Source organism: Paramormyrops kingsleyae, chromosome 25, assembly GCF_048594095.1.
Source record: "Paramormyrops kingsleyae isolate MSU_618 chromosome 25, PKINGS_0.4, whole genome shotgun sequence".
Taxonomy (NCBI): domain Eukaryota; kingdom Metazoa; phylum Chordata; class Actinopteri; order Osteoglossiformes; family Mormyridae; genus Paramormyrops; species Paramormyrops kingsleyae.
Genome location: NC_132821.1, coordinates 20,069,768 through 20,095,146, shown reverse-complemented (window position 1 = coordinate 20,095,146; position 25,379 = coordinate 20,069,768). Strand labels below are relative to the sequence as shown.

At 43.5% G+C, this 25,379-nt stretch overlaps 1 protein-coding gene, 1 long non-coding RNA gene and 2 other non-coding genes across 7 annotated transcripts; 2 read left to right on the top strand and 2 right to left on the bottom strand.

The window, feature by feature from the left end:
- Positions 1 to 311: 311 nt before the first annotated feature.
- trnas-gcu (transfer RNA serine (anticodon GCU)) lies at positions 312 to 393 on the top strand. The gene has a single exon. It is a non-coding gene; the product is annotated as a tRNA-Ser (tRNA).
- Positions 394 to 8,143: 7,750 nt separating this feature from the next.
- trnas-gcu (transfer RNA serine (anticodon GCU)) lies at positions 8,144 to 8,225 on the bottom strand. The gene has a single exon. It is a non-coding gene; the product is annotated as a tRNA-Ser (tRNA).
- Positions 8,226 to 10,059: 1,834 nt separating this feature from the next.
- Positions 10,060 to 13,179, top strand: LOC140582892 (uncharacterized). The gene is made up of 2 exons (XR_011985700.1): positions 10,060 to 10,559; positions 11,151 to 13,179. It is a non-coding gene; the product is annotated as an uncharacterized lncRNA (long non-coding RNA).
- LOC111838501 (uncharacterized) lies at positions 10,898 to 21,239 on the bottom strand. Of its 4 annotated transcripts, XM_072707347.1 has the most exons (3): positions 19,408 to 21,063; positions 18,126 to 19,297; positions 10,898 to 12,566 (listed from the first exon to the last, which is right to left on the bottom strand). In XM_072707347.1, the coding sequence occupies exons 2-3, from the start codon at positions 18,268 to 18,270 to the stop codon at positions 11,101 to 11,103; spliced, it is 1,611 nt and encodes a 536-aa protein (XP_072563448.1). In that variant the 5' UTR covers positions 18,271 to 19,297; positions 19,408 to 21,063; the 3' UTR covers positions 10,898 to 11,100. The 4 variants fall into 4 exon arrangements, 1 of the variants encoding a protein (XP_072563448.1); XR_002836889.2 differs by lacking the exon at positions 10,898 to 12,566 and adding an exon at positions 14,065 to 16,654 and having other exon boundaries at positions 18,126 to 21,239; XR_002836890.2 differs by lacking the exon at positions 10,898 to 12,566 and adding an exon at positions 14,065 to 16,486 and having other exon boundaries at positions 18,126 to 21,239.
- Positions 21,240 to 25,379: the final 4,140 nt, after the last annotated feature.

Here is a 25,379-nt window from a genome sequence, read left to right as displayed (position 1 = left end):
ATTTTTATCAAATTATTTTTTTTGTTAATGTAACTGGAACATAGATCTTTATTTTCAAAAAGTAAGTTGTACAAAATTTTGTAGGCTTTTTATCAAAGGAGATTTTAATGTAACGTGACGTTTTATTAATTTTCAAAGTTGTTTTAAAATGTAACATGTATACGTGTGTTTTATTTTTCAAACTTGTACAAAATGTTTGTGTGCATTTATCAAATGAGTTTTAAAATGCAACATGTACTGGTGTTTTATTCTTCAAAAGAAAAGTACATATTTTTTTGCTTTTTTATATGCAGCAGGGGGGGTGGATATGTGACGAGATGGCCGAGTGGTTAAGGCGATGGACTGCTAATCCATTGTGCTCTGCACGCGTGGGTTCGAATCCCATTCTCGTCGGTACTTATGGCTCATTGAAAAGAATTACCACTACCCCCAATGAAGTATTACCTTTAAGTCCTGGGTAGGCAGACACTGGAGGCTTCTGGGTGTACAGAAGTGCCCAGTTTGTGAATTCTGACCAGACTTGTTTTTGCTACTCTGAAGATTCAGCTTAGATGCAGCAGGCTACCACCTACTAGGAGAATGAGGCTGGATTTGGCCAGACTCCAAGATCAAGCTGTTTCTGATGAGTTTGCACACAGTTTGTGTGAGGAACTTGCATACTTTGGTGCGACTGCTGACTCTAATGTGATGTGGGAGACCCTCCATGATAAGACCCTGAAGGTCGCCAAGGGTTGTGTTGGTGTTGCCAGTGTTCCCAGAAGGAGGTGTTTCATCTCGTAGGGCACCCTGGATATTATCGAGAGGAGTCTCAGCGCACAACTTTGTGGCAACTCCAGTCTGTACCAGGAACTGAGAAGGAAAGTGACTGACTGGAAAATGGGACTCGTAGTCCCTATCTGGAAAGGGAAGGGTGATCGCCTGGATTGCAGCAACTACAGGGGGATAACTGCTTTCAGTGCCAGCTAAAGTCCTTGCTAGGGTCATCCTTAACAAGATCATTTGCTTGCCCGTCAACGACTGGAGCAGTGTGTTTTACACCTAAGAAGTCTACCATCGACCGTATCCTTGCACTGAGGGTTCTCATCAAGTGCAAGCGCGAATATCGGCAGAGGTTCTTTGCAGTCTTTGTCGATTTTTGTAAAGCGTTCGACACAGTTGCCCTGTGGATCATCCTGAGTCTTCACAGGATCCCCGCGAAGTTACTGGACGTCATGGCTGGCCTGTACACTGGTTCTGTGAGTGCTGTGCAGAGTGGAGGGAGAACCTCTGCATTCTTCCCAGTTGATTCTGGGGTTCACCAGGGGTGTGTTCTTGCTCCTACTCTGTTCAATGCTTGCATGGACTGGGTGTTGGGCAGGGTCGTGGGGTCCAGCGGCTGTGGGGCATCCGTTGGTGAAGAAAGATTTACTGATCTTGACTTTGTTGACGATGCTGTGATCGAGAGACTGAGCGAGGAATCTGAGTGTCTGGGATTTCGGGTATCCTGGAAAAAGACCAAGATCCAAGCATTTAATGACAGCCATCAGTAGTGTGTCTGTCTGCGGGGAGAATGTCGACCTTGTCGAGAGATTTACCTACCTCAGCAGCGACATTCATGTCTCTGGTGGCTCTTCCTATGAAGTCAGTAGACAGACTGGAAGAGCATGGGGGGTCATGAGGTCGCTGAAATGGGATGTGTGGTGCTCCCGATATCTTTGCAAGAGGTCGAAGGTCCACGTCTTTAGATTCCTGGTGCTCTCTGTTTTGCTGTATGGCTGTGACACGGGGACGCTATCCAGTGAGCTGAGACGAAGACTGGACTCCTTTGGTATTGTGTCTCTTCAGAGAATTCTTGGAAACCACTGGTTTGACTTTGTGTCAAATGAGCGGTTGCTAGAGGAGTCCCGAATGAGGCACATTACCTGTATTGTGAGGGAGCGTCAGTTACGGCACTACGGCCATGTGACGCGTTTCCCTGAGGGTGATCCGGCTCGCAGGATCCTCATTTCTGAGGACCCAAGTGGCTGGACCAGGCCAAGGGGACGCCCACGTAACACCTGGCTGCAGCAGATGGATGGCCACTTTCGGAGGGTGGGACTGGACTGTGTATCTACCTGGGAGATCGCTAGCTGTGATCCTGAGGAGTTTCGCTGTGTGGTGGGTGCGGCAACGTGCTACATCAGCGCATGCTCCCCAATCTGACCTGAAATAAACCGTACAAGAGTCACCTCTCATGGAATCTATACAATCTTTACCAACTTTTAAACCCTGAGCCACACGGAGACTGGGGCTTTAAACCGTGAGACTCCACACCTACGCATTAGATCCTTAGGTCATCAATGGTCCCCATGTGCCCAGTGTAGGCTCAGGTCCATCGCAAGAGAATGTCTCCGCCATGAAGCAATGACCCACCAACATTTTGTGTATCAAAGAATCTGTAACAATTCTTTCCATTCAATATATGCTGAGTTTTCCAAAGTTTTTGTTGTCTGAAGCATAAAAAAGCTGCAACTGCAAGTGCACCTTGTGAATAGAATTTTATTTATAACAGTTGGAAGTAGTCAACTGAATTTAGCAAGTGCATAAAAACACATTAAAAACTTTAAAGAATAAAGCCTTAGTTATTTTTAATAAAGACACCTTTTTAGTAAATGTTGGTTTTCCTACAAGGTGACCCCACGACCTATGCTTATAGCATCCAGGCACCTGATTTGAGATGCTTACTGAAGACAGCATGTTAAGCTAACAATGGTAACTGAGCTGCAGCATGTTTGACACTTAATGAAACTTAGACCTATTTCAACAGAACTAGTCATCATCCACTTTGCAGTGAGATTACCGAGCGAAAGTGTGGAACTGTTTTCTTACTTTACCACCCAGGGAAATGGAGGTGGTTATATGTTGGACACAATGGCCCTGAGCGCAAGAGAATCCGCTGTGCGGCGCGACGCTACGTGACGAGGCACACCACGAGCTGCTAGCTGATTGTCATAACCTGCTCGTCCGATCCTCCTGTGTGCCACGCCCCCCTCGTTACCTCGTGTTACTTACTGATTGTGATCACCTGTTGCCTGTTATTTTCGGCTTGTCCTGTGTATTTAGTCCGCGTCTGAGTCCGTTTTCCCCAGGTCTGTCATTGACGTGAGTTTGCCGTGTGCTCGCCGTGTGCTCGCCGTGTGCTCCCCTGTTTGCTGTTCTGTCCGAAATAAACCCGTGTGGAAGTAAAATTGGACATTAGTAGGCCCGGGAGGGGAGGCATATTGGGTCTGTTATGTTTTAGGCCTTAGGCCAGAAGAGATTATTTTAAATACTATGTGACCTCGCTTTGTGATAGCTGCCTGCAGTTGGCTCCGCAGAAGCTCAGACCTTGGAGAGGCAGACAGTGGAGCAAAGAGGGGGAGAAACCACTTGCAGGAAGAGACTCGAAGCCGCCCCAACTGGTGCACAAAGAGTTAGAGCTTATTAAAGTAGTTGTAGTAGTCAATATAATGTTACGCAATTGATTGATCATACTTATGTTAATCATACTAATCATATGTTAACCATGTATTTTCAGCGATTCAGGGACAATACGTCAATGTGTTAATCATTAATCAATGGAACACCCAAACATTAACAGTGATTCAATGTCATATAATTAATATCTATACAGTGTATATACTGTATATATCTCAAGTAGTCTAGAAGCCGAGGCTGTCTCCAGTAAGTTGCGTACAATGGGTGGACTTTACCTTGCTACCAAGGTGAACCAAAGGAGTAGGAGAATTGTGTTTGTTATACTTTTCAGCTTAGTTTGTTGATGTTTCATGACCAATCAGGACTTAGAAGTCCTGGGAGCTATGGTTTATCTACTGGTTGCTCTGTGTGCCGGGGGTGACTTGGTACCAAGGGCCAGAGTGTGATGGGAGCGCTTTGCTGAACTTGCTGGAATAAAAGAGATTGTCTTTACTCACCAAACTAAGAGGTCCAGACTTTTATTCTAAGTGCTTGATTTATAATTTTTCTACCACACCCGTTGATCGCATTTATGGCTCTCTCGCCTGCTTCCCCGCTCGTCCGCATGCCGGTCATCCCACTCGTGTAATGCTGTGAAAACCTAGACTTTATTTAGGCGGACACCCTGCAGCACCCATTTACATGTATTAGTGTACAACGCAGGCTAGTTGGCCTAGCCGGCTCGTTTGTTGTGGATGACTTGTAGCTTGCCACCAGACTATACAACTAGCTATATGCTGTTTAATTTGGCCTGGCGCCACTGTGGGGTTCTTACATTTTTAAGGTGCGGCGAACTATCCTCACGACGCTTTAGCCAGGTTTGTGTATATTTGCTCTTAATGCCGCTTTCAACGCCGGGGTTTTGTTGAGTATTGTGGGGGCTGGCTAGCAATAACATTTTTAGCTGGTCTTCTAGCTTGCTGGATTATTCATTAAGTACACGCACGGTTTCAAAACATAAATCACCCTTTTTTAAAATTAATATGCAAAACTATGTTGTGGTTGTCTAAGCACAGTCGGCCTAGTCAAGTGTTTGAGAGGTGATGGAGAAGTGTACGTTCATGGGGACAGTAAACTGCATGCACTTATGCCAACACGTATTTAAGTAGCTAAAAACATAGACGCTTTCTTTAGCATAAGTTAAAGGCTCATTCTGTTTTGTTGACATTCTTAATTTTATTCATTTCAAGCAGCCTCTAATCACCTTACATTTGTTCTGTTTTACTGTAGTCACCAATTAGAGTCTTTTAAACAATGTCACTGAAATGTCACCACATGTTAAAGCTAACAAGGTAACATGATTATATCAGCGGAACAAACCAGTCATATAGACAGATCGTGTGTTGCTCAGCAAATCAACAGCATTTTGAAATTTGTATTTTGACAAATATGATGGGAATAGGGTTACCACTTTTAATACAAAAAAATAAGGGACGCATACTGCAGCGGGGGCCACATCCCCTATTTTCTTTACATGGGCATTATGTTGTTTATTAATGTATTAAATGTAATGTTTCATGTAATAAATTAATGCTTATGTGTCTGACTTAACCTTAACAAACAAATCATAATATTACATTGGAATGCGATCCACTTACATTGTATTTACAGAATTTTTACGAATTACAATTTGTGACCCAGTGTGTGAAAACCAGGCCAAATCTAATTCTGAGATAAAGTTTGATTTTAGCCATTCATTTCACTGTGATTTCAGTTGTTGACATGGTTTTACTCAGTTAATATTAAATACATATATTTTTATTATTTTCACATACTGTTCTTTATTTCATGTAGAAAACAGTAAATTACAAAAAAAAATTACTCCAGCTAGGTTCACACAGACTGGGTCACATTTTTAACATTATTTAGCAATTAATTAATTAATTAATTATGTTGATAATAATTATACTGTCATTACTATGTCTGCTTCGGGAGAGACTTGGGGTACGAAGAACTGTCTGACTGTGCTTTGATTTTTGTGAGCTCTGTCATTGCGGGAATGCTGCTCTCCCGAGGCATGTTGTTGCACGTCTGACAGACCACCATGAGCCACAGAGAACGCTCTCCGACAAATTGTGCAGTTGGCTTGATAACAATTTCCGCTAACACTCTGCAGCCAAGTATTTGTTTCCTCCCACTCTCTGCGGTATTTTTGCAGCCGCTTGCGTTTAAGCTCTGAAACTTTAAGACGCGGGGGGTTACCTGGAGAAGCATCTGCCATTTTTTCAATATTACTCTCTGCCAACACTTTGCAGACCCTACTTAAAAGACCCGCCCTCCTCACTGGACAGTTAAAAAGACCAATCAAACTAACGATGACATCAAGTATTACCCAATCAAAAGTAGGAAAGGAGGCATCTTCATAAAATGCGTGTGGGATGATTTGCATGAGACGCTGCTTTAAAAAAAAATGATAAAAAAATACGGGACAAAACCCGTCCCGTATTGATTCAAAACGGGACGCGCAATTTCATTCTCAAATACGGGACGATTCCGTATTTTAAAGGACGGGTGGCAACCCTAGATGGGAATGAAGCATCGCGTTTTAAAAGGCAGACATTGAAGCTGAATTTAAAATGGTCACAAATGTAGTTTTTTCTGCAGCTAGAAGTGTCGGCTGAGCTTGATTTTAATTGGCATGTCGGTGTGGAATGTGCCACGTCAGATTGTGTGGGGTTGGGATTCTTGCAGTAGAAGCTATGTGGTAAATTGCGGTACTCTGAAATTAAGTGATATGTGTATTAGAAACGTGAAGTGTCACCTTTTGTTTTAGGTTCACCCCAGGCATTTTTATGAACTGTAATGTAATATCAGACAGTGTGTGATGAATTCCTGAAGGCAAAAACATTTTAATATGACAATTTCTTGGAAATGTCTCTGTCTGTAAGTGCAGTTTGTCAGGACTAAAGACTGTTTGGCTAATATGACAGTCCTGTGATTAAAGCAAGTCTGCTGCTTAAAACATTGCGTTGTATGCTGAAAGTTTCTTGCCAGTAGGGTACATGATGCTGTGCTATTCCATTGGAATATTCAAGTTTTATTTTTTTAAATCATTTAATGAAATAGGTATATATATATCGTCATTCATGACTGTGGCCCACCTGAGTACCCCATGTAGTACCCTGGGTGTATTGGGTGTATTAGGTGGCTAAGCAGCACACAGAGAGGAGATGTTGTCCCAGCCGGATCCTGTGTTAATGTTTTTTTTTTTGTTGTTGTTATTGTCTGTTGACATGCACACTTGACAGCGGGACGGGAAACTCACCTGCTTTTCCCTGTTACGTCTAAAAGGAGACCCACCCCCACCGCGAGGGGGTAGCAGCGGTTACTCAGTTACATAGTTGGCACGGCGATCTCTGCGTTAAAGGAAACTAGCAGAGACAACGGTAAAAAGTAGCTGCCTTAACATGGGTCAGACAATTGTGTTTTATGTTGCAGGTGAGAATAAGTGTACAAGCAAGATATCTGCCCCGTCCCATTCATAAACAGTAATATATTGCACAGTGAGTTCAGTAAATTGCGGAGCTCTGTTACCGATAGCTCCACGGTTATTTGTAAGTTAATTAGCAAACCATGTGCGAATGCATGTGGTAATATTAGCGAGTTAGCTGAATAATATTTGGGTGCTTCACATTCTAATGGGAAGGAAAAGTAATTTTGTGGTTGTATTTGTTGTCAGTGTTTGTTATATTTGTTGATTCCAATGTTATATACACGGATGGTTACACGGTAATTTGTGTTATCCGAACTTGGTCCGGTTAAGTTGCGATCTCTGCGTTACAGGAAATTAGCAGAGACAATGGTAAAAAGTAGCTGCCTGCACATGTGTCAGATAACTGTGTTTTATGTTGCAGGGTAACTACCAATAAATGAGTTGGAACGTTCTCTGGAGAAACCTCTCATTATCCAGCGTGTGCTACACCCATCCTGGACTGAGGTTTCTTCAAGGCCTGTTGTGAGAACCCCATGGTTTAGCATTAAGAGAAAGAATACAGGGAGTGGTACAAATGAGCAGTTGCCCAGCCCCCTTTTTATTCATTTTGGATGCTTAAATTACTCAATTGCAATTTTAATGCTAATCTGTATGACTTTATGGTCTGTGTGAGTCTCCAGTACTACTGGACCAAAACCAAGCAGAGTTCACAAGTAACAGTGACCGGACAGACGGACGGGAACACACACACGACTAACTAAAGAACAGAGAAGATACAGGGACTTAAATAGAGACAGGTAACCAACTAATGACAGGGCAGGTGTGGAACATGACAATTAATTAATCCACTGAGACAGAGCAACAAGCAACAGGTGGCGTGAGTTACAATAACAAGCACAGAACTAGGGTAATTATTTACAACGAGCCACAAGTACCGACGAGAATGGGATTTGAACCCACACGTGCAGAGCACAATGGATTAGCAGTCCATCGCCTTAACCACTCGTCAGAAACAGCTTGATCTTGGAGTTTGGCCAAATCCAGCCTCATTCTCCTAGTAGGTGGTAGCCTGCTGCATCTAAGCTGAATCTTCAGAGTAGCAAAAACAAGTCTGGTCAGAATTCACAAACTGGGCACTTCTGTACACCCAGAAGCCTCCAGTGTCTGCCTACCCAGGACTTAAAGGTAATACTTCATTGGGGGTAGTGGTAATTCTTTTCAATGAGCCATAAGTACCGACAAGAATGGGATTCGAACCCACACGTGCAGAGCACAATGTATTAGCAGTCCATCGCCTTAACCACCCGGCCATCTCGTCACAGATCCACCACTCCTGCTGCATATAAAAAAGCAAAAAAATATGTACTTTTCTTTTGAAGAATAAAACACCTGTACATGTTGCATTTTAAAACTCATTTGATAAATGCACACAGACATTTTGTACAAGTTTGAAAAATAAAGTTTAAAACAACTTGAAAAATAAAAAAAAACTTCATATTACATTAAAATCTCCTTTGATAAAAAGCCTACAAATTTTTGGACAACTTACTTTTTGAAAATAAAGAACTATGTTTGAGTTGCATTAAAAAATAATAATAATTTGATAAATGCAAACAATTTGTACATCATGCATTTTAAAAGCATTCTATACAACACAGTTGAAAAATAAAACACATGTACATGTTACATCTTAAAACATTTCAACATCGAGTTTAGGATAGTCCTAATAGTAGCTGTAGATGTCAGTACCCAAAAGGCAGAGTTTCTCAACAATCTGCCTCTGTTATAAACGACCCCTCCGTCCAAACCTGCTAATTCAGGTCTTATACAGATTGTCTCTTGACCGGTGCTCCCCCTCGATCCGCGGCGTCTCACAGAAACAACATCCATTGGAGCGATCTCTAAAAAAATTTGTAAGTTATTTTTTAATGTATGCCATTTATCATAAATCATATAAAAAAATATGCTCACTCTATGGAAGTCCCGTGTAGTTTTTTTTTTCCAGTGGGGTACAGTACGGCGTAGATGATACGTTGAGGTACGACTTCCGCTGCAGAGCTTGGCACACTGCCACACTGACCATAATAGATATCTGCGGGTGGGAGTGTTTTCTCCTGGGGGCTCATGCGTGGAAAGACAAAATGTCAATTTGATTTATGCCTGTTTAACTTTTACATCTTTAATGCGAATACAACGTGTCGAGTTCACAGAGACACATTGACTGCAGCGATGCAAAGTGTTCATTGGAGGAAACCGCATCGTCGAGACACACCTCCTCTCATTCTAACTGCTGCTTATTGGCTCGCTGAGACACACACCTCCTCCTCCTCTTCTCATTCTACGCTCCAGCTCTCTAATTTTCCGACAGTCTCTTTCAGAACTATACAACAGCTGGATGTCCAGCAGCGCCCTGAAACTCGGCAAGTCCTTAGCCGACACAGCCAGCCTCGGACGGTAGTAGGATTCTTTATCCACAACGTTTTGATGCTCCGGACCACTGGGACATCGCTCACCTTCCAACTGTACCGGACCAGCAGCAGCCCCAGTGTACGGCCGCACTCGATCAGGTAACCAGCCCACTCAGCCCCGTCAGCCACGTACTGGGTCACGCTGCACGGAGAGGCATCCCCTCCTCCTGCCCCAGATGGGGAGTCACGTCCAAGCAGGCTTTCCGGAAAGTATAATATGCACATGGACCTAGACAGATGCCTCCCCGTCACATTCTCCATGGTCAGAACCTCGTCCCGGATCATGTCAATAATCACCGGAGGACAATCATATTCCCCTACAGACACGCTCGTCAACAGCTTCACCCTCATAGCACGGGCTCCAACACCGTCAGAGAAATCCCACTCGTATTCATAAACACCGATAAGCAAAGCCATTTTCTGCTTCATATCAGTCTCCTCAGTAAATGCCATTTTGACCCTTCTCTCCCAATCAAATTTTAAAAAACAAAATCCCGCCACCACCAGCCTCCGGATCAAATTTCACCTCGCAATTGCGGGAAAAATTATGTCACTACATGTGACACCATATGACCCCGTGTACCAGTGACCTCTGTGACCTCTGACCCCAACTGTCACTTTGACAAATGTGACCTCTGTGATCTCTGATCCCAGCTGTCACTTTGACAAATGTGACCTCTGTGATCTCTGATCCCAGCTGTCACTTTGACAAATGTGACCTCTGTGACTTCTGACCCCAGCTGTCACTTTTCACAGGTCATCCCCTTACATTTCAATCCACATTATGGTCTGACTATATACCTTGCATGTGAATAAGTAAAACCCTTGAATCATTGAATCATTTTGATGAAGGTCGCAGGAGTACTGCATTACGACACATAGTGCATCGAGCCCTGCTGAGTGTGGGGCTCCATAGCCACAGGCCAGGCAGAGAGCCCATGCTGACCCCTATTTACTGTCAAAAATGGGCATGTGAACATCAGAACTGGACCTTGGAGCAATGGAAGAAGGTCACCTGGTCCAATGAATCTCGTTTTCTGTTGCATCATGTGGACGGCTGGGAACGTGACCAACAAGTCCAATCCGCAGATACATAGACCAAGGGTCAAATCAAGATGGTCAGACAACTGGGTCAGAGCATCTCCGAAACGACAAGGCTTGTGGGGAGCTCACTGTCAGCCGTGGTGAGTACCTACTGAGAGAGGTCTGACGAGGGAAAAACTAGGAACCCCCAACAAGGTGTTAGGTGGCTAAGACTCGTTAGGGCTACTCTGGCACAAAGGGCAGAAAATTTCAATGATCAAGGGAGTAATATGTCATGACATGGAGGACGCCAATCCATCACAGGACGCACAGTCACACACAATCACATACTAAGTACAAAACTGAGTCACCAGTTCACCTGATGGCTTGTTCCTGTCTGAGGGAGGAAACCGCCAACTCTGGGGGTCTGAAAGGTCATGTCACCACACAATGAGCTATACTGAAAGTGAGGTTCTGTAGTGAGAGACTCAGGCAAAAATCAAGTCAAGTGGGGTTTTATTGTCACACTAGCCATACACAATACATTGGATACAGAAACGTGAATTTTTGTTGCTCAGACCATGGTGCTACATATAAACATAAAGAACAGAAATAAAAAGATAAATAAGCAAGGAAACAAATGATATAAAAGCTAGCAGAAATGCCTGGAACTCCATGACACTCTTTATCAGAGAATACTCCTCACTTTTTTTTGCACTTCTTATTTTTCTTTCGTTTCCATTTTTTACCAGAACTTGAGTGCACGGGAGAAGCCCTCGGCAGAGATCCAGCAGGGGATTCTGGATGAGGACTGCTGGGCTTCCTCCATGAAGCTCTCTGCCTGTCAGGAATGGGGGCCAGTCCCAGCAGCAGTTCGGCTAGTAACACGGTGCCAAGTCTCACAAAGTAAAACTGGATCACCAGTATAGCCAACACTGCAAGAAAACTCAGCACTGCCGCATCGGCAGAGTCCACCCAGTAGCCGGACCTGCTCCCTTGAAGCTCAGAGACCTTGTCCTTACCTGTTGGACTTAGTTGGCTCTGACACTCAAGACCAGTTTGAGACTCTGACAAGATGGAGTTTGTCGCAGAATTGTGATGGGGGCGAGGAGGTGGGGAGGAAGATGGGAACCCTGATTCAGAAACACAGATGCTACATGAGGTCTCGTTTCTAAGTACAAGATCAGCAGTATGGATCTGGTGGAAATTTGGATGAAAAATTGGTTGTGAATGGCAAGTTTTATTTCCCATATGTTTTGAGGACATATTGGACTTTGCAGGTTTGTGTGTCTCTGTGGGGGTAACCTTGTCACCTTTGGGCATGTCTGGGAGTATTTGAGTAATCTGATTATAAATTTGATGCTGTGGTTCTGGTTGAGTAACAGGTTGTAAGGCATTATGGAAGCTGAATGGTTTTGAGATAACTGGATCTGTCCAGCTTCTGCTTAAGTGACATAATGATTCTGGAAATAGAGCAAGACTGGACTGCTTAACGCCCAATCTACTCAGCATTTCACATTGTATGCCCTCTGTATTAGGCTTATTGAAAAAGCCAACGTTGTTGTCATTGCTGCATTCAACAGCACACTCATTGGTGTGTAACTCATCGCTGACATCAGATGACTTGTCTGTATAGTCATTGGTGGCGGTCCTGGTGAGGAAGCCTGTCAGTGTCATTTGCTGTATGATCTTAAGGAGCTCAGGACTCAGAAGATACGTGGCATCTGGTCTGAAGCAATTTGATCCGTGCCAGTGCTCAGTGATGTAAACATCTGTTATTATGTTTCTGATATCATTGAAGCTGATAATAATGCGGTCCATGTTATGCTCAAAGCTGCCATTGGAACCGTATGTCCCCCTCACATAATTAGGCAGGTCCTGAGCACTTGGGTGAGTTAAAGGGTTCAGGTTGCCTACCACAAAATAACGTAAATAGAAATGCTTGCGTTCCGGAAGAAGTTTCTCGTAGTTTCCATAGTGGTGGAACCCAAAATCTCCTTCATCTGGGTCACACCTTAGACTCATTACTCCATCTGGATGGAATTCTACACAGTTCACAGCGAACCAGTAGAGGAGCTTCAATCCATGTCTGGGAAACTCACAGCCAAATGACACTTTTCTCAGATCATCAAGACAGTGCAGTGTGTCAATCATGGAAAGTCCAATAGCTGCAACACAGAAACAAATGTCAAGTTCAATAGACAGACAAAGAAGACTCACACGTGACATAGTAGCAGGATCTGGCAAAGTTATGATGAAGTAACCAGCTGAATTTTAAAATCAGTTTGATCTTTTTTGAGACCCTTTACTCATAATTTACAAATCACTTTGGGCCATACATACAGCGCTGAAATGATTGATGAGTATAAACCTGGTAAAACTCTTAGATCAGAAGGAACTAGTCAGCTAGTGGTAACTAGTGCAGAAACTAAACACAGTGAAACAGCATTTAGCCATTATTCTGCCCCCTGCTGGAACCAACTGGCCTGTAGTGTTAGATCTGCCCCAACTGTAGCCATCTTCAAAAAGAATCTAAAAACTGCACTTTTCTCTTTTGCATTTGCTTAAACTGTCTTTTTAGTGTCTTTTAAATTCTTACATCTGTAAAGCACATTGAATGACCTTTGTGTATGATAATGTGCTACATAAATAAGATTGCCTTGCCTCTAGCATGTAATGCAAGCTTTTAGTGTAGGTATATGATCTAATATTTGCATGTGTGGATTATTATTGATGCCATTTTACAGATTTTATCTACAGCAATAAAGTAATTTTACTTAAGTGTTATGATGACCCTTAACCCTTAATTTTAAATCAGATTAATCACAGGGTTGCTGTGGATTAATTTTGATTAATCATGATTAAATATCATACATTTTTAATCTATATTAATCACATTTCATTTTGCATGAGCAAACAGACTCAAGAAAAAAGGGAATATATATGCACTTAACATGTTTATTGAACATCTTGAACACGAGTCGGATTCATTCCATCTGCCACAGAAGTACAATACCATGGACGCATATCAAAAGTTTTTTTGCTTAGTCGGATAACTTGTCAGATTTAAGGTACCTCAGTTTAAATGGTCTCTATCTTTGTTCACTTACAATTAGCCCGAACTACCGTAAATCCGACAAATAATCCGACTAATCATGAAATCCAATTCTAGTCCGGTTAATTGCCATTCTTAGCAATATCACTTGATAACACATTACGCGTGGTGCTTTACGTATAAAACTCCGTAGTAACACGTCCACAGATAAGTTGGACGGTATAGTGTGTGCGACCGATTTAATAAGCCACAAATGAGAAGTAGTGCTTAAACAGTATAAAACTACAACTTTCCCTTCTGTTGATAAAAGGCTCAGGATCCTCTGTGCTGCTCCGAGATATTTCTTGGATCTCTGAGAAACGGGAGCGCGCACGCCGTCACTTCCGGCTTCAAAACTTGAAATCCGACTCGGAATACGAGTTCCCAGGGCAAATGGAAAGCACCAAAACTGCCCGAAATGGATCTACAGAGACATTTCAGGGATTTTGAGTCATTCTGTGCTGCAGATGGGTTAATTGCGTTAAGAATTTTAATCAGATTATGATTAAATCATAATGATTGTCACGTCGGTGGAGCGGGCGAGCAGGAAAGCAGGCGAGATCAGCCGGATGGACGGATAAACGGGATTTTATTTAGGAAACAGGCAGGACCGGGGAAGCACAACGACTAACATGTACAATGACAGAACTGGGGAATACTGCCTGAGACACGGACTAAATACTTAAGACAAGGCAAAAGGAATAGGCAACAGGTGAGTACAATCAGGAGTTAACACGAGGTAACGAGGTGGGCGTGGCACACACGAGGATCGGACGGAGCTGGGCGTGACAATGATGGATTTATCTGCGTTAACCCGTTAATTTCGACAGCCCTACTTATAATTGAAAAAAAAGAAACAAAAAACTATTCCATCATAACATATTTAAGACTACGTTTACTCTTTTTGTCTGTGAAACCTTTTCTTCTTCTCTTTGATGCTCCTCCGAACACGCTTTCGCTTTCCATCTTCTGTTTCCCGCCTGAGCATCCAACAGTAGTCAGCTAGCATGTTGACGTCCCATTTTCCTTGGTATCGTCTCTCGATTTCACGAACATCCTGGTGAAATCTTTCACCCTGCTCTTCACTATAGGCTCCTAAGTTTTCAGGAAACCAGTCAATATGGGAGTGTAGGAAATGAACTTTTAAGCTCATCTTGCATGCTAGAGCTTCATACGCAGCCAACATGCATTGTACAATGGTTTTGTAGAGAGGGTCTTTAGTATTCCCCAAAAACCTGTGCACTACATCCTTAAAGGAGTCCCACCATACCCTCCCCTCCTACTGACCCCCCTCAATTCTTCGCATTTTCTATTTGTATTTCTCTTGAGTCTCGCTCTTAGAAATATTAAATAAGAAATCATTATTGGATATGGTTTTTTGACTCAAGAATGGGATTCCAGATTTCAGTTTAAAAAGGGAAATTTTACGCTTAAGTAAACTAAAAACATGAATTTTGCAAGAAAACCTGACGAGATGGAATCTTTAAAATATTTTTTACGGTTTCAGTGAGTAAAATCTATAAGAAACAGTCAAAAAATCCTATGCAGTTTATTGGTTGCAGACCTGTGTAATCCGACTAATCATGAAATCAATTCTAGCCCGGTTAATTGGCATTAGCAATATCAGTTGATAACACATTACGCGCGGTGCTTTACATATAAAACTCCGTAGCAACACGTCCACAGATAAGTTGGACGTATAGTGTGTGCGACCAATTTAATGAGTCACAAATGAGAAGTAGTGCTTAAACAGTATAAAACTACAACTTTCCCTTCTGTTGATAAAGGGCGCAGCCATGTTGGATTCTGATCTCGGGATCCTCTGTGCCTCTCCGAGATATTTCTCGGATCTCCGAGAAACGGGAGTGCGCATGTCATCACCTGCGGCTTCAAAACTCGGAATCCGAGTTCCGAGGGCAAATGGAATGCACCAAGAGACTTTTCAGGGATTTTGAGTGATTCTGCGCTGCAGATGGGTTAATTGCGTTAAAAATTTTAATCAGACTCATCACGATGATGGATTAATCGGCATTAACCTGTTAATTTTGACTGCCCTAATTAAAACACAAATCCTTATTTTGAGTTGCAAATGTGTAAGTAGCTAACGTAAGCCGTGTGTGACTTTTTCATTAGTTTGGGCGATCGTGGGCAAGAAACACAAGGAGAAAGGAATCGGCAAACGAACTGAAAAGCGCAGTGATCAGTAGGTCCGCCCACCGCCCCACTCCGATTAACATATATTTGCATGTAGTGAAAATGAAAAGCCAAAGTAGGAAATGAAAAGTCAAATTAGAAAATGAAAAAACAAAAATGGTTTTTAATTTTATTTTTTAGTTTCTCACATCTGACTCATACATGAGTGGAAAATTAAAATACAAATGGTGCAATTTCATTTTATTTTTAATTTTTGCAGGATTTTTGCGCACAGACTTTGGAAACTAAATGGCAAAGTGGAGATTGTATTTTATTTTTATCATTTTCACTTTTATTTTATTTTTTGCAGGAAATACCTCCCATAGTCTCCCGATCGTGTGTTTCCTTTGATTAAACCCTGTATTCTTCCATCACTTCAAGTCCTGCCTCTGCTTCCCCGGTCCGTGCTTCCCCAGTACATAACACATTGCCAGTGGCCAGTGGGTTTTGACGAAAAAAATCTCACTGTCGTTACAATATGTTCTGACAAGTGTAAGCCAAATGGAGCTCCAGTGAACTAAGGGGCAGGGCTGGAAGCGGACGTTACCATAACTAGAAGCTACAAATTAAGAGTCAATGGACCCGTATGTATTCAAGCAGCGGATCCTTCGAAGGACGCAGTCTATGATGTAAGCCAGCATGTTCTCTACGTCAGGTATATTTCACAGCTCCGTATACGCTATATCACTGCTTACAAATTCAGTACTTACCAATTTCGGAGAAGCGGTGCCTGTATTCACACTGACACAGTGTTGTCTCAGCGTTCAGGAAGTCAACTAACCTGTATTTGAATTTATTTACCTGAATGTAAACCAGAACTTTCATTTCATTACCTGAATGTTTAGCTTTACAGCAGATGCTCTTATCCAGAGAGACTTCCATTTCTTTAAATTTAGGGTTAAGGGTCTTGCTCAGGGAGCCAATGATGAAAATGCTAGGGGTGAGACTTTTGGTCTAGAGGTAAGCATCCTAACCAATAGACCACCAACACCCACCTGAATTGGAATTAAAGAAATCGAATTTGAATGTATTTCCTTAACTTATATTTCTGTTGCTTTTGTGGTAATAAAAATTCAACGGGTTGTAAGATTATGGTTGAGAAAATTCAGGTTGAGAAATTCAGGTTCAGAAAAACAAGGAAAACATTCCAGATACTCAGAAAGTATAGGCTACAATGGAGTGTAGATCTAATCGAGTATGTTCCTGGCCAATCACATGACAGATCACCAGTTATTAGGAATGGGGATTTTTACATCTAACACCTTGGATGGACCCAGCTTCAGCCTCGTTGCGCGCATGCCGTGAAACCGAGGCTACAATAGTTCTGTTTTGTCACGCTTTGTATGAACAGCAGGTGGTGCAAATGAGGCGAAGATCCCGGGGAATCCTCCTGGAATCCCACGACGCAACGTCCAGTTGAGGATTATTGAAGGAAGAACATCACCTGCGCCTTATTGAAGCTATCAGTATCGCTTTGATTTGACCCTCCATGAGGTTCGTGTTTGTGTGCGTAGACCGCATCTTCCAAAAGAGCTATTTTATTTAGGACGCTCTGAGCTTTTTCCTGGGTTTGTCTTCGATCTCTTCAGGTGTCTTGTTTTTTCTTTACTGCACCCAACGATGATCATTTTAATTTCCTAGCCTCTGTCTGCGACTTATTTTGGAAGCCTGACAGTTTTGGCTTACCCAGAAACCCCTTTTATATCAGTGAAAAACCGAACATCGTTTCCTGCCCGCTGTTCCTCGTGATAAGGAGAACCCCCCCCCCACTACTATAGGACATGCTTCTGTTTGACACATCACTCCTAACAAGTCCTAAACCTGTTCCATATCCACACATTCACTTGGTCCTGTTCTTCTGTCCTCTCCGAAGTTTCATTAATGTGGTTTGGCCAGCCTCTCACGAAACCCTGGGTCCGTCCTCTATCAATATTTTGAATATAGGCTACACAATATTTTGCTTAAAATCATGCTTCCTGATGCTCCTTGGTTCATCTTCTGCCAAAAAACTGGTATTTTTAACATCAATGCCAAGTCCACTTGCTACTGCTGTCTCGCATGTACAGTCTGTATACTGAAAATATTTCTCAGAGAATTCCCTCATATATAATGCAGTAACTCCACAGGTTAAGAACATCCGATAACTGGTACTTATCAGCGGACTGCCATTCTATTATTTAAAATCTTACTTAAATAAATGGTTCGTAATGTGAAACGAACGCACGCATTATTTTGTGACACTGATGAAAACATTCCGCGGCTTCAGCGGTTTGTTAACTCGATATATAGAGCTTTCTTGTTTTTACTTTTATGATTACTGTACTACTACTACTATTATTATTATTGATGTTTTAGTGTATTTGGAAGTTTTCTTAAGTGTTTCTTGCATAGAAAGGTAAAATATATACTCCATTCTAAGGTATATAACAACCGTATATACCTGTTCCGAAGACAGAATTAGGAACGGATCTCCTTCGCATGCCTGCCAGCACTCCCGATTTTCCCGTATTCCAAGGTTCGTCCCTTATTCCAAAGCCATCTCCGGCCGCCATCCCGTTTTGTTGTTTCTCCCCCGCAATTTGCATGGCCCTCAAACTTCATTATGAATAATCGTCATACACAGATACAAGTTTTGTATGTTTGTCGGTCATAAACCAAGTTGCCAGATCGTATGTGAAACGAATATCTAGACACACAATCCGCACTCTACACAGAATTTCAAGCCATCTGTCACCGCAACCGCAACCTGGCAACCCACAATGCGATTCAAGGGGGTGTGCGCAGGCGCTTATTAATATTACGTTCATGGAATAATAAATGTGAATATAAATTGATATGTTTTGTACCATAGTGTTAACTACAGTGTGTCTGTGATAAATTCATGCTGATCTCATAGCATGCATAGCAATAAAAATATTTATTTACTTATTAATCCTTATTTCTGGGCTTCCAACTTCTGAGGGGAGGGGGGGGGCATTCCCTTTCATTTTGATTATTTCAAATCATGAGAATTGAGCTGAATTTCCTTAAATTCGTTGACAAGATGGAAACATTTGTTTGTACTTTAGGACAGGGTGATGCAGAAACCTAAACACAAATTTGTGTTACAGGACACGGTCTCTCCTTTTCTCCTCCTCAATAATCATGTCACAGCCCCTCACAACCCGTCATGTGCTATGTTGTTGGTGCAGGTGGCTGATTTTGCACCCTTTTTCATTGTTGAGTGTGGAATCCAAATTATTCTGTACGGTTTTTCTGCTGTTTATATTATGTATAAAAGATTATGGTTCCATTACACGGTACATGTCCTGGGTATGACATTAAACTGCATCCGGCCCTGAAAGTGGTCCTCCAACTTGCAGAGAAACAATTTTTTGGGGGGTTGGTGGCGGGATTGGCACTTGGGTCCCAGTTTGAGGTGAACCATCGGGGTAGGCACATGGAACGTCTTGTCTCTCTGGCAAGATGACCATGTTCCTTTGCTGTCTGGGGAGCTTCATAATGTCCGCATTTCGGTGGCAGCACTCTCTGAGGTTTGCAGCCCGGGGAATGGTCAGATTTCTGTAGGTGGATACACCTACTTTGGAACTGAGAAAGACAGCTGTGAGGGCTCTGAGGGCAGATAAGGAGGCATTTGTTAGACAAATCTGTGAGCAGATGACACACCATCTGTTGTCTAGTGACCCACGTCCTGCCTACAGAGGAATCAAGGCATTACGCACATCTGAATCTGTTCCTCAGAGATCTGCAGTCAGGGCGAGTGATGGAATGGTCCTTACGGATTAGGCTACATTTGTGACCCACTGGGCCGAATACTTTGAGCAGTTGTTTAAAGCTGACCCTCCAGCTAGGATATTGGACATCTCTGGGTCCACGGTTCTCGAAGCTGTCCCTCTGATCAGCTGTGAACCACCCAATCTCACTCAGATTGCATGAGTGGTGAATCAGCTGGGGGTAGGAAGGCCGCAGGGATCTGTGGTATCCGGGGTGAACTTCTCCAGGCTGGTGGTAAGACTTCCTTCAATTCCAGGAGGGCAATCTTTGCTTCCATTTGGGAGTCAGGCATCATTCCAACTGACTGGAAAATGGGACTTGTAGTCCCTATCTGGAAAGTTAAGGGTGGATTGTAGTTGCCTGGATTGCGGAAACTACAGGGGGATAACACTGCTTTCAGTGCCAGGTAAGGTCCTTGCTTGGGTCACCCTTAACAGGACCTTTGATCACTTGCTTGTCTGTTAGCGACCAGAGCAGTCTGGTTTTACGCCTAAGAAGTCTACCATCGACCGTATCCTTGCACTGAGGGTTCTCATCAAGCGCAAGTGTGAACATTGGCAGAGGTTCTTTGCAGCCTTTGTCGATTTTGGTAAAGCGTTCGACTCGGTTGATCGAGTTGCCCTGTGGGACATCCTGAGACTTCGCGGGATACCCATGAAATTGCTGGACATCATGGCCGGCCTGTACACTGGTACTGTGAGTGCTGTGCAGACTGGAGGGAGAACCTGTGTGTTCTTCCCAGTTGATCCTGGGGTTCCCCAGGGGTGTGTTCTTGCTCCTACTCTATTTAATGCTTGTATGGACTGGGTGTTGGGCAGGGTTGTGGGGACCAGCAGCTGTGGGGCATCAGTTGGTGAAGAAAGATTTACTGATCTTGACTTTGCCGATGATGCTGTGATCTTAGTAGAATCAATGGAGGCTCTGATCGGGGCTCTCGAGAGACTAAGCGAGAGGTCTGAGTGTCTGGGATTGCTGGTGTCCTGGTTAAATACCAAGATCCAGGCATTTAATGACTTCTTGGACACAGCCATCAGTAGTGTGTCTGTCCGCGGGGGGAATGTTGACCTTTTTGAGAGATTTATCAACATCGGCAACGACATTCATGTCTCTGGTGATTCTTCCTATGAAGTCAGCAGACGGACATGTGGGGTCATGAGGTCACTGGAAAGGTGTGTGTGTGGCATTGCAAGAGGATGAAGGTCCAAGTCTTTATGGTCCTGGTGCTTCCTGTCTTGCTGTATGGCTCTGAGACATGGACGCTATCCAGTGAGCTGAGACGAAGACTGGACTCCTTTGGTACTGTGTCTCTTCAGAGAATCCTTGGAAACCACTGGTTTGACTTTGTGTTGAATGAGCGGTTGCTAGAGGAGTTCCGAATGAGGCATATTACCTGTATTGTGATGGAGCGTCAGTTACGGCACTACAGCAATATGGTGTGTTTCCCTGAGAATGATCTGGCTCGCAGGATCCTCATTGCTGAGGACCCAAGCGGCTGGACCAGGCTAAGGGGACGCCCACGTAACATCTAGCTGCGGCAGAGGGATGGCCATTTCCAGAGGGTAGGACTGGACCGTGTATCTCCCTGGGGGCATGACCAGCCGGGATGCTGTATTAAAATGGATGAGAGAGGGATACAGGGCTCTCGACGGAACAAACAGACTCACTGTTTCACTCAAAAACACTTTATTACAAGTAATACAAGATAACCTTGCATTAAAATCAATATCAAAATATCAATTAAAAGCAATGCAAAATTACCTCGTACCACAAGGGATATAAAATAGTGTATATCATACGAACTAATGTCTATAGAAAAGAAACAATAAAATATAGAAAATGCAAATTATTATCACGAGCAGTGATAATTAATCCCCATAATCACTAAAACGCACAAGCAGTTGCAAAACTATTTACACTCGGACGTGCCATCATCACCCACCTTCACACACGGACTGAGGAGCCCTTTTCAGTCCTGGCAGGAGACCAACACGTGAGTCCAGAGAAAGTGCTGGGTGATGCGCGCTCTATCCCACGGCTGAGCTCCGGTCAGTACTGGGATCTCCTCCTTCCTTTATATTAAATTTAGCGTTGCATGCGGGGAGGGGGTAAGCTGGCCAGGCTCACCCCTTCCCCTCAGGCAATATGTTATCAAATTTCCCCTTTTGTCTGAGTGATGCTGCTTGCGATAACATGGTACGATAGGCATAGGTGTCGTTGCGCAATGCCTCCCTACCCCGCCCCCCCCTCCCCGAAGCAGGTCAGAGGCTACAACCCATCCTCAGTAGATCCTTCATTGCGTCACTCATAAGAACTTACAGGAATGTAACCTATGAATCATACTTTCCTTAGCAATCACTGTCAATGTTTTGTCCATCATGAAAACAACTACTGTATAGCATGAATTTTATCTATGCATTCATCTACAGAATGTAGCATCTTTGTTTCTTTTCAAAGAATAATGGAACATCATTTGCAAGACAGCTACAGTAATTTGCCAGGCCAATGTGGAGCACACATCTCCATGTGCTGTCTCTATGAATGTTGTAATTGCCCACATACACTTGATTAGACCATACAACAGTGAATGCTTCATTCAAAAAGCTCCTCGGAAAGTAATGAAACTCAGCATATAATGAATGGAATAAATGGTTATAGATGCGTTGATATGGTGGACAGTAGCAAACACATCTAGTGACAACTGGATCTCTTTAGGTGGAACAGTCTCTGCCATCTTCCAAGACAGACTTCCTCGCCCATGTAGCATAGAATTAATAAGAGTTGTTCACTGTCCTCCTGTCACTAATATTCTAGGAAATTGTGATTGCTCAACTCCACCTACCAGATATACTGTACATATGAGGTGACTGAGGTATTGATTGATTCTGATCATGTGTGGACTAATCATCCTGAGATTCAAATACGTTGTCCATGATTCACCCATAATATTATTGTGCCAAGGTCAAACTGCACAAACATGTTTTTCACTGATCACTAGGGTTGGGTACCTTTCACATTTGAGCCGATATCGGTACCGGTACTGGTGCTTGGTGTTCGGTACCGATACTCATCGGTATTTCATTTCAAACATTGTCAACTATTTATTTTGAACAAATTCTACCTGAAACAGACCACACAACTGTGACCAGAAAAATTATTTTAACAATTCTTTTTAAGGAATACAAACAAGAGAACAAAATTGGCACACAAGCTGCTGTTCTTATGTTATAACTACAATATCAATTTATTACAGTTTTTATAAAAATATCCCTGAACAATAACTAAAACAGTTCACTAACTGCCTGAAGCTGCAGTAGAACTTGTCGACGGCGTAGTTTCGATGTTCTCGATGACGATGCTGGCTGCACGGATGATTGTCGGTGCAGGGGCTGTAGCTGGGGCTGTAGCTTTAACTGTGGCGCGCCAATTATCAAACACCGAACATTCATCCGCCCGTAAATATAGTTTTTGTTTAAGGTGTTCCCTTGATCGTTTAAATTGCAAATTGAAATTTAACTGCATTAAATATCTGTCTATCCTATTGCTGCTTTAAATGTAAATTGCACTGAAACACTGAGATAGCTTTTGATTAATTTAACCCTTTCTCAGCACTGACCGGAGCTCAGCCGTGGGATAGAGCGCGCATCGCACGGCACTTTCTCGGGAATCACGTGTCGGTCTCCTGCCAGGAATGAAAGGGGCTCCCCGGTCCGTGTGTGAAGGTGGGTGATGAGGGCACTTCCGACTGTGAATAGCTTTGCAGCTGCTGATGCATTTTAATCAATAGTGGGACTACTTACCAATGCTTATGATATTTCCTAATTTTGTATCGCTTTTTGTATCGCATTTCATTATTTTGCCATTATATTCCATAACTTTGTAATAATGAAATGGTCTACTTACTATTGCTTATTATATTTCATGATTTTGTCTCACTTCATATTTCAAAATTTGTACCACTTTTAATAAAATATTTCTGAATGGACCAAAGCGTGCCTGTTTGTTCCTTCGAGAGCCCTATATCCTCCTCTGGTACTAAAACAGGAGGCTGTCCAGGAACTGCAGCAGTGCAGCGGGGCCGTCTCCCGAGATGGCGCAGGCTGTCCAGGAACTGCAGCAGTGCAGCGGGGCCGTCTCCCGAGATGGCGCAGGCTGTCCAGGAACTGCAGCAGTGCAGCGGGGCCGTCTCCCGAGATGGCGCAGGCTGTCCAGGAACTGCAGCAGTGCAGCGGGGCCGTCTCCCGAGATGGTGTAGGCTGTCCAGGAACTGCAGCAGTGCAGCGGGGCCGTCTCCCGAGATGGCGCAGGCTGTCCAGGAACTACGGCGCCACAGCAGGACCGTCTCTCCCAAGTTCCTCGGCAATCTGCACAATGACCAGGGGAGGTGTGCTGGCGGCTGGGGATTGTGAAGACCCGCACCACCCCCCGCCATCTGCTGAGCAGTGGGTTGGTGGAGCAGTTCCACTGTACCCTAACTTCCTTGCTGGTGATCTTCACTGCCAAGCACTAATGTGACTTGGTTGCCCATCTTCCCCTGATCCTGTGGGCTTATCAAACATCAGTGCAAAAAAGCAATGACTGTATACCACCGCTGCCGTCATGTTTGTCTATGAGCTGCAGACCATGGTGCAGCTGTTGTACGACGTGCCCCCAAGCTGCCAGCGACACCGGGACTGGACTACCTGTGTCAGTTCTGGGAGCATGTGGACCATGTGAGAGCCGGCCAGGCAACATCAGAACGCAGCCATGGCCAGACAAAAATGGCTGTACCACGTCTGCTGCTGGGGACAGGCCTTCCAACCCGAGGAAGAAGGGCCACCCATTTGAACGTAAAGATCTTATAAGCTGCACGGTCTAACTGGTTCTAGCTATTTATGGAAGGTCAAGTTCTTCCAGTATTTGGCAGGTATTCAACTGCATTCCAAATTCTGCTGCTGACGACAACTCATCATTTTTGAGCACAGTCACCTGCATGATTAACCACCACCAAAACCATGCATTTGCCACAAATAGTAACTACACTACTTATTAAATTATCCTGCTCCTTATTTAGGAGAAGCTGAAGCAGTGTGTTCTCTCTAAATATTCCAGAGAAATATAGAATTTCGACTAGTTTGTACAATTTCTATTTACAAATTAATGCCGTGTCTTTGGTCCCTAACATCCTTCAGGCTGAAAATATTAGCATTGGGGAGGAGTTAAATCTCCCAGGTAACGAATTTCAAGGGTACAGACGGTGCTGTTTAGGTTCAATTAACATCACTGTATTTAAACTGATTTTACTCGTTTACTAAGTTTCATTCTTAATCTTGCTCAGTCCTACCATTTCATTACAAAAGTTTTTATCTTGCCAAGTTTTACCCAAACTGGATGCTAACCGAAGCTGATTCCTGCCGGCGACCAACGGAGATATTTGCAACATGTCGCCTCTTACCTCTCCTATTTATAAGGGTTGCCTTTGTTGTGATCGGAGGATTGCTGAACTAGGTGAAAGAATATCTGTTCTCCATCAGGTCAGGGGTGATGAGCAATTTCTTGACTCTGCAAATGCCGGTGGTGAGCTTGACTCCACCGTTCCCTGGTTTGGCCCAAAAGCCACTGCTCCTCACCCTGAGGCCCCTTGCTCTGCAGTCATGGTCAAATCGGACGAGACTTGGTCCAAAATAGGAGCTAAGCCCAAGGCATCAGCTAGCTCTACGCCGTAGACGGTGGTAGTACGAGGTTAGTGTGATAACGCAGCACCGCCATCAGAAATTCAATTGTATTCAGCGTCCTGATTGAACAAGAATATCCGCTGCTTTCCGACTTTCCTCATCCTCCTTCTCCTGCACCGGTCTGGACTTGGTCGTGAAGAATGAAGCCGTCCGTACAACCAGCATCTACTGGCCACGCCAGACAGCAAGCAGGTGCCCCCATGGCCACC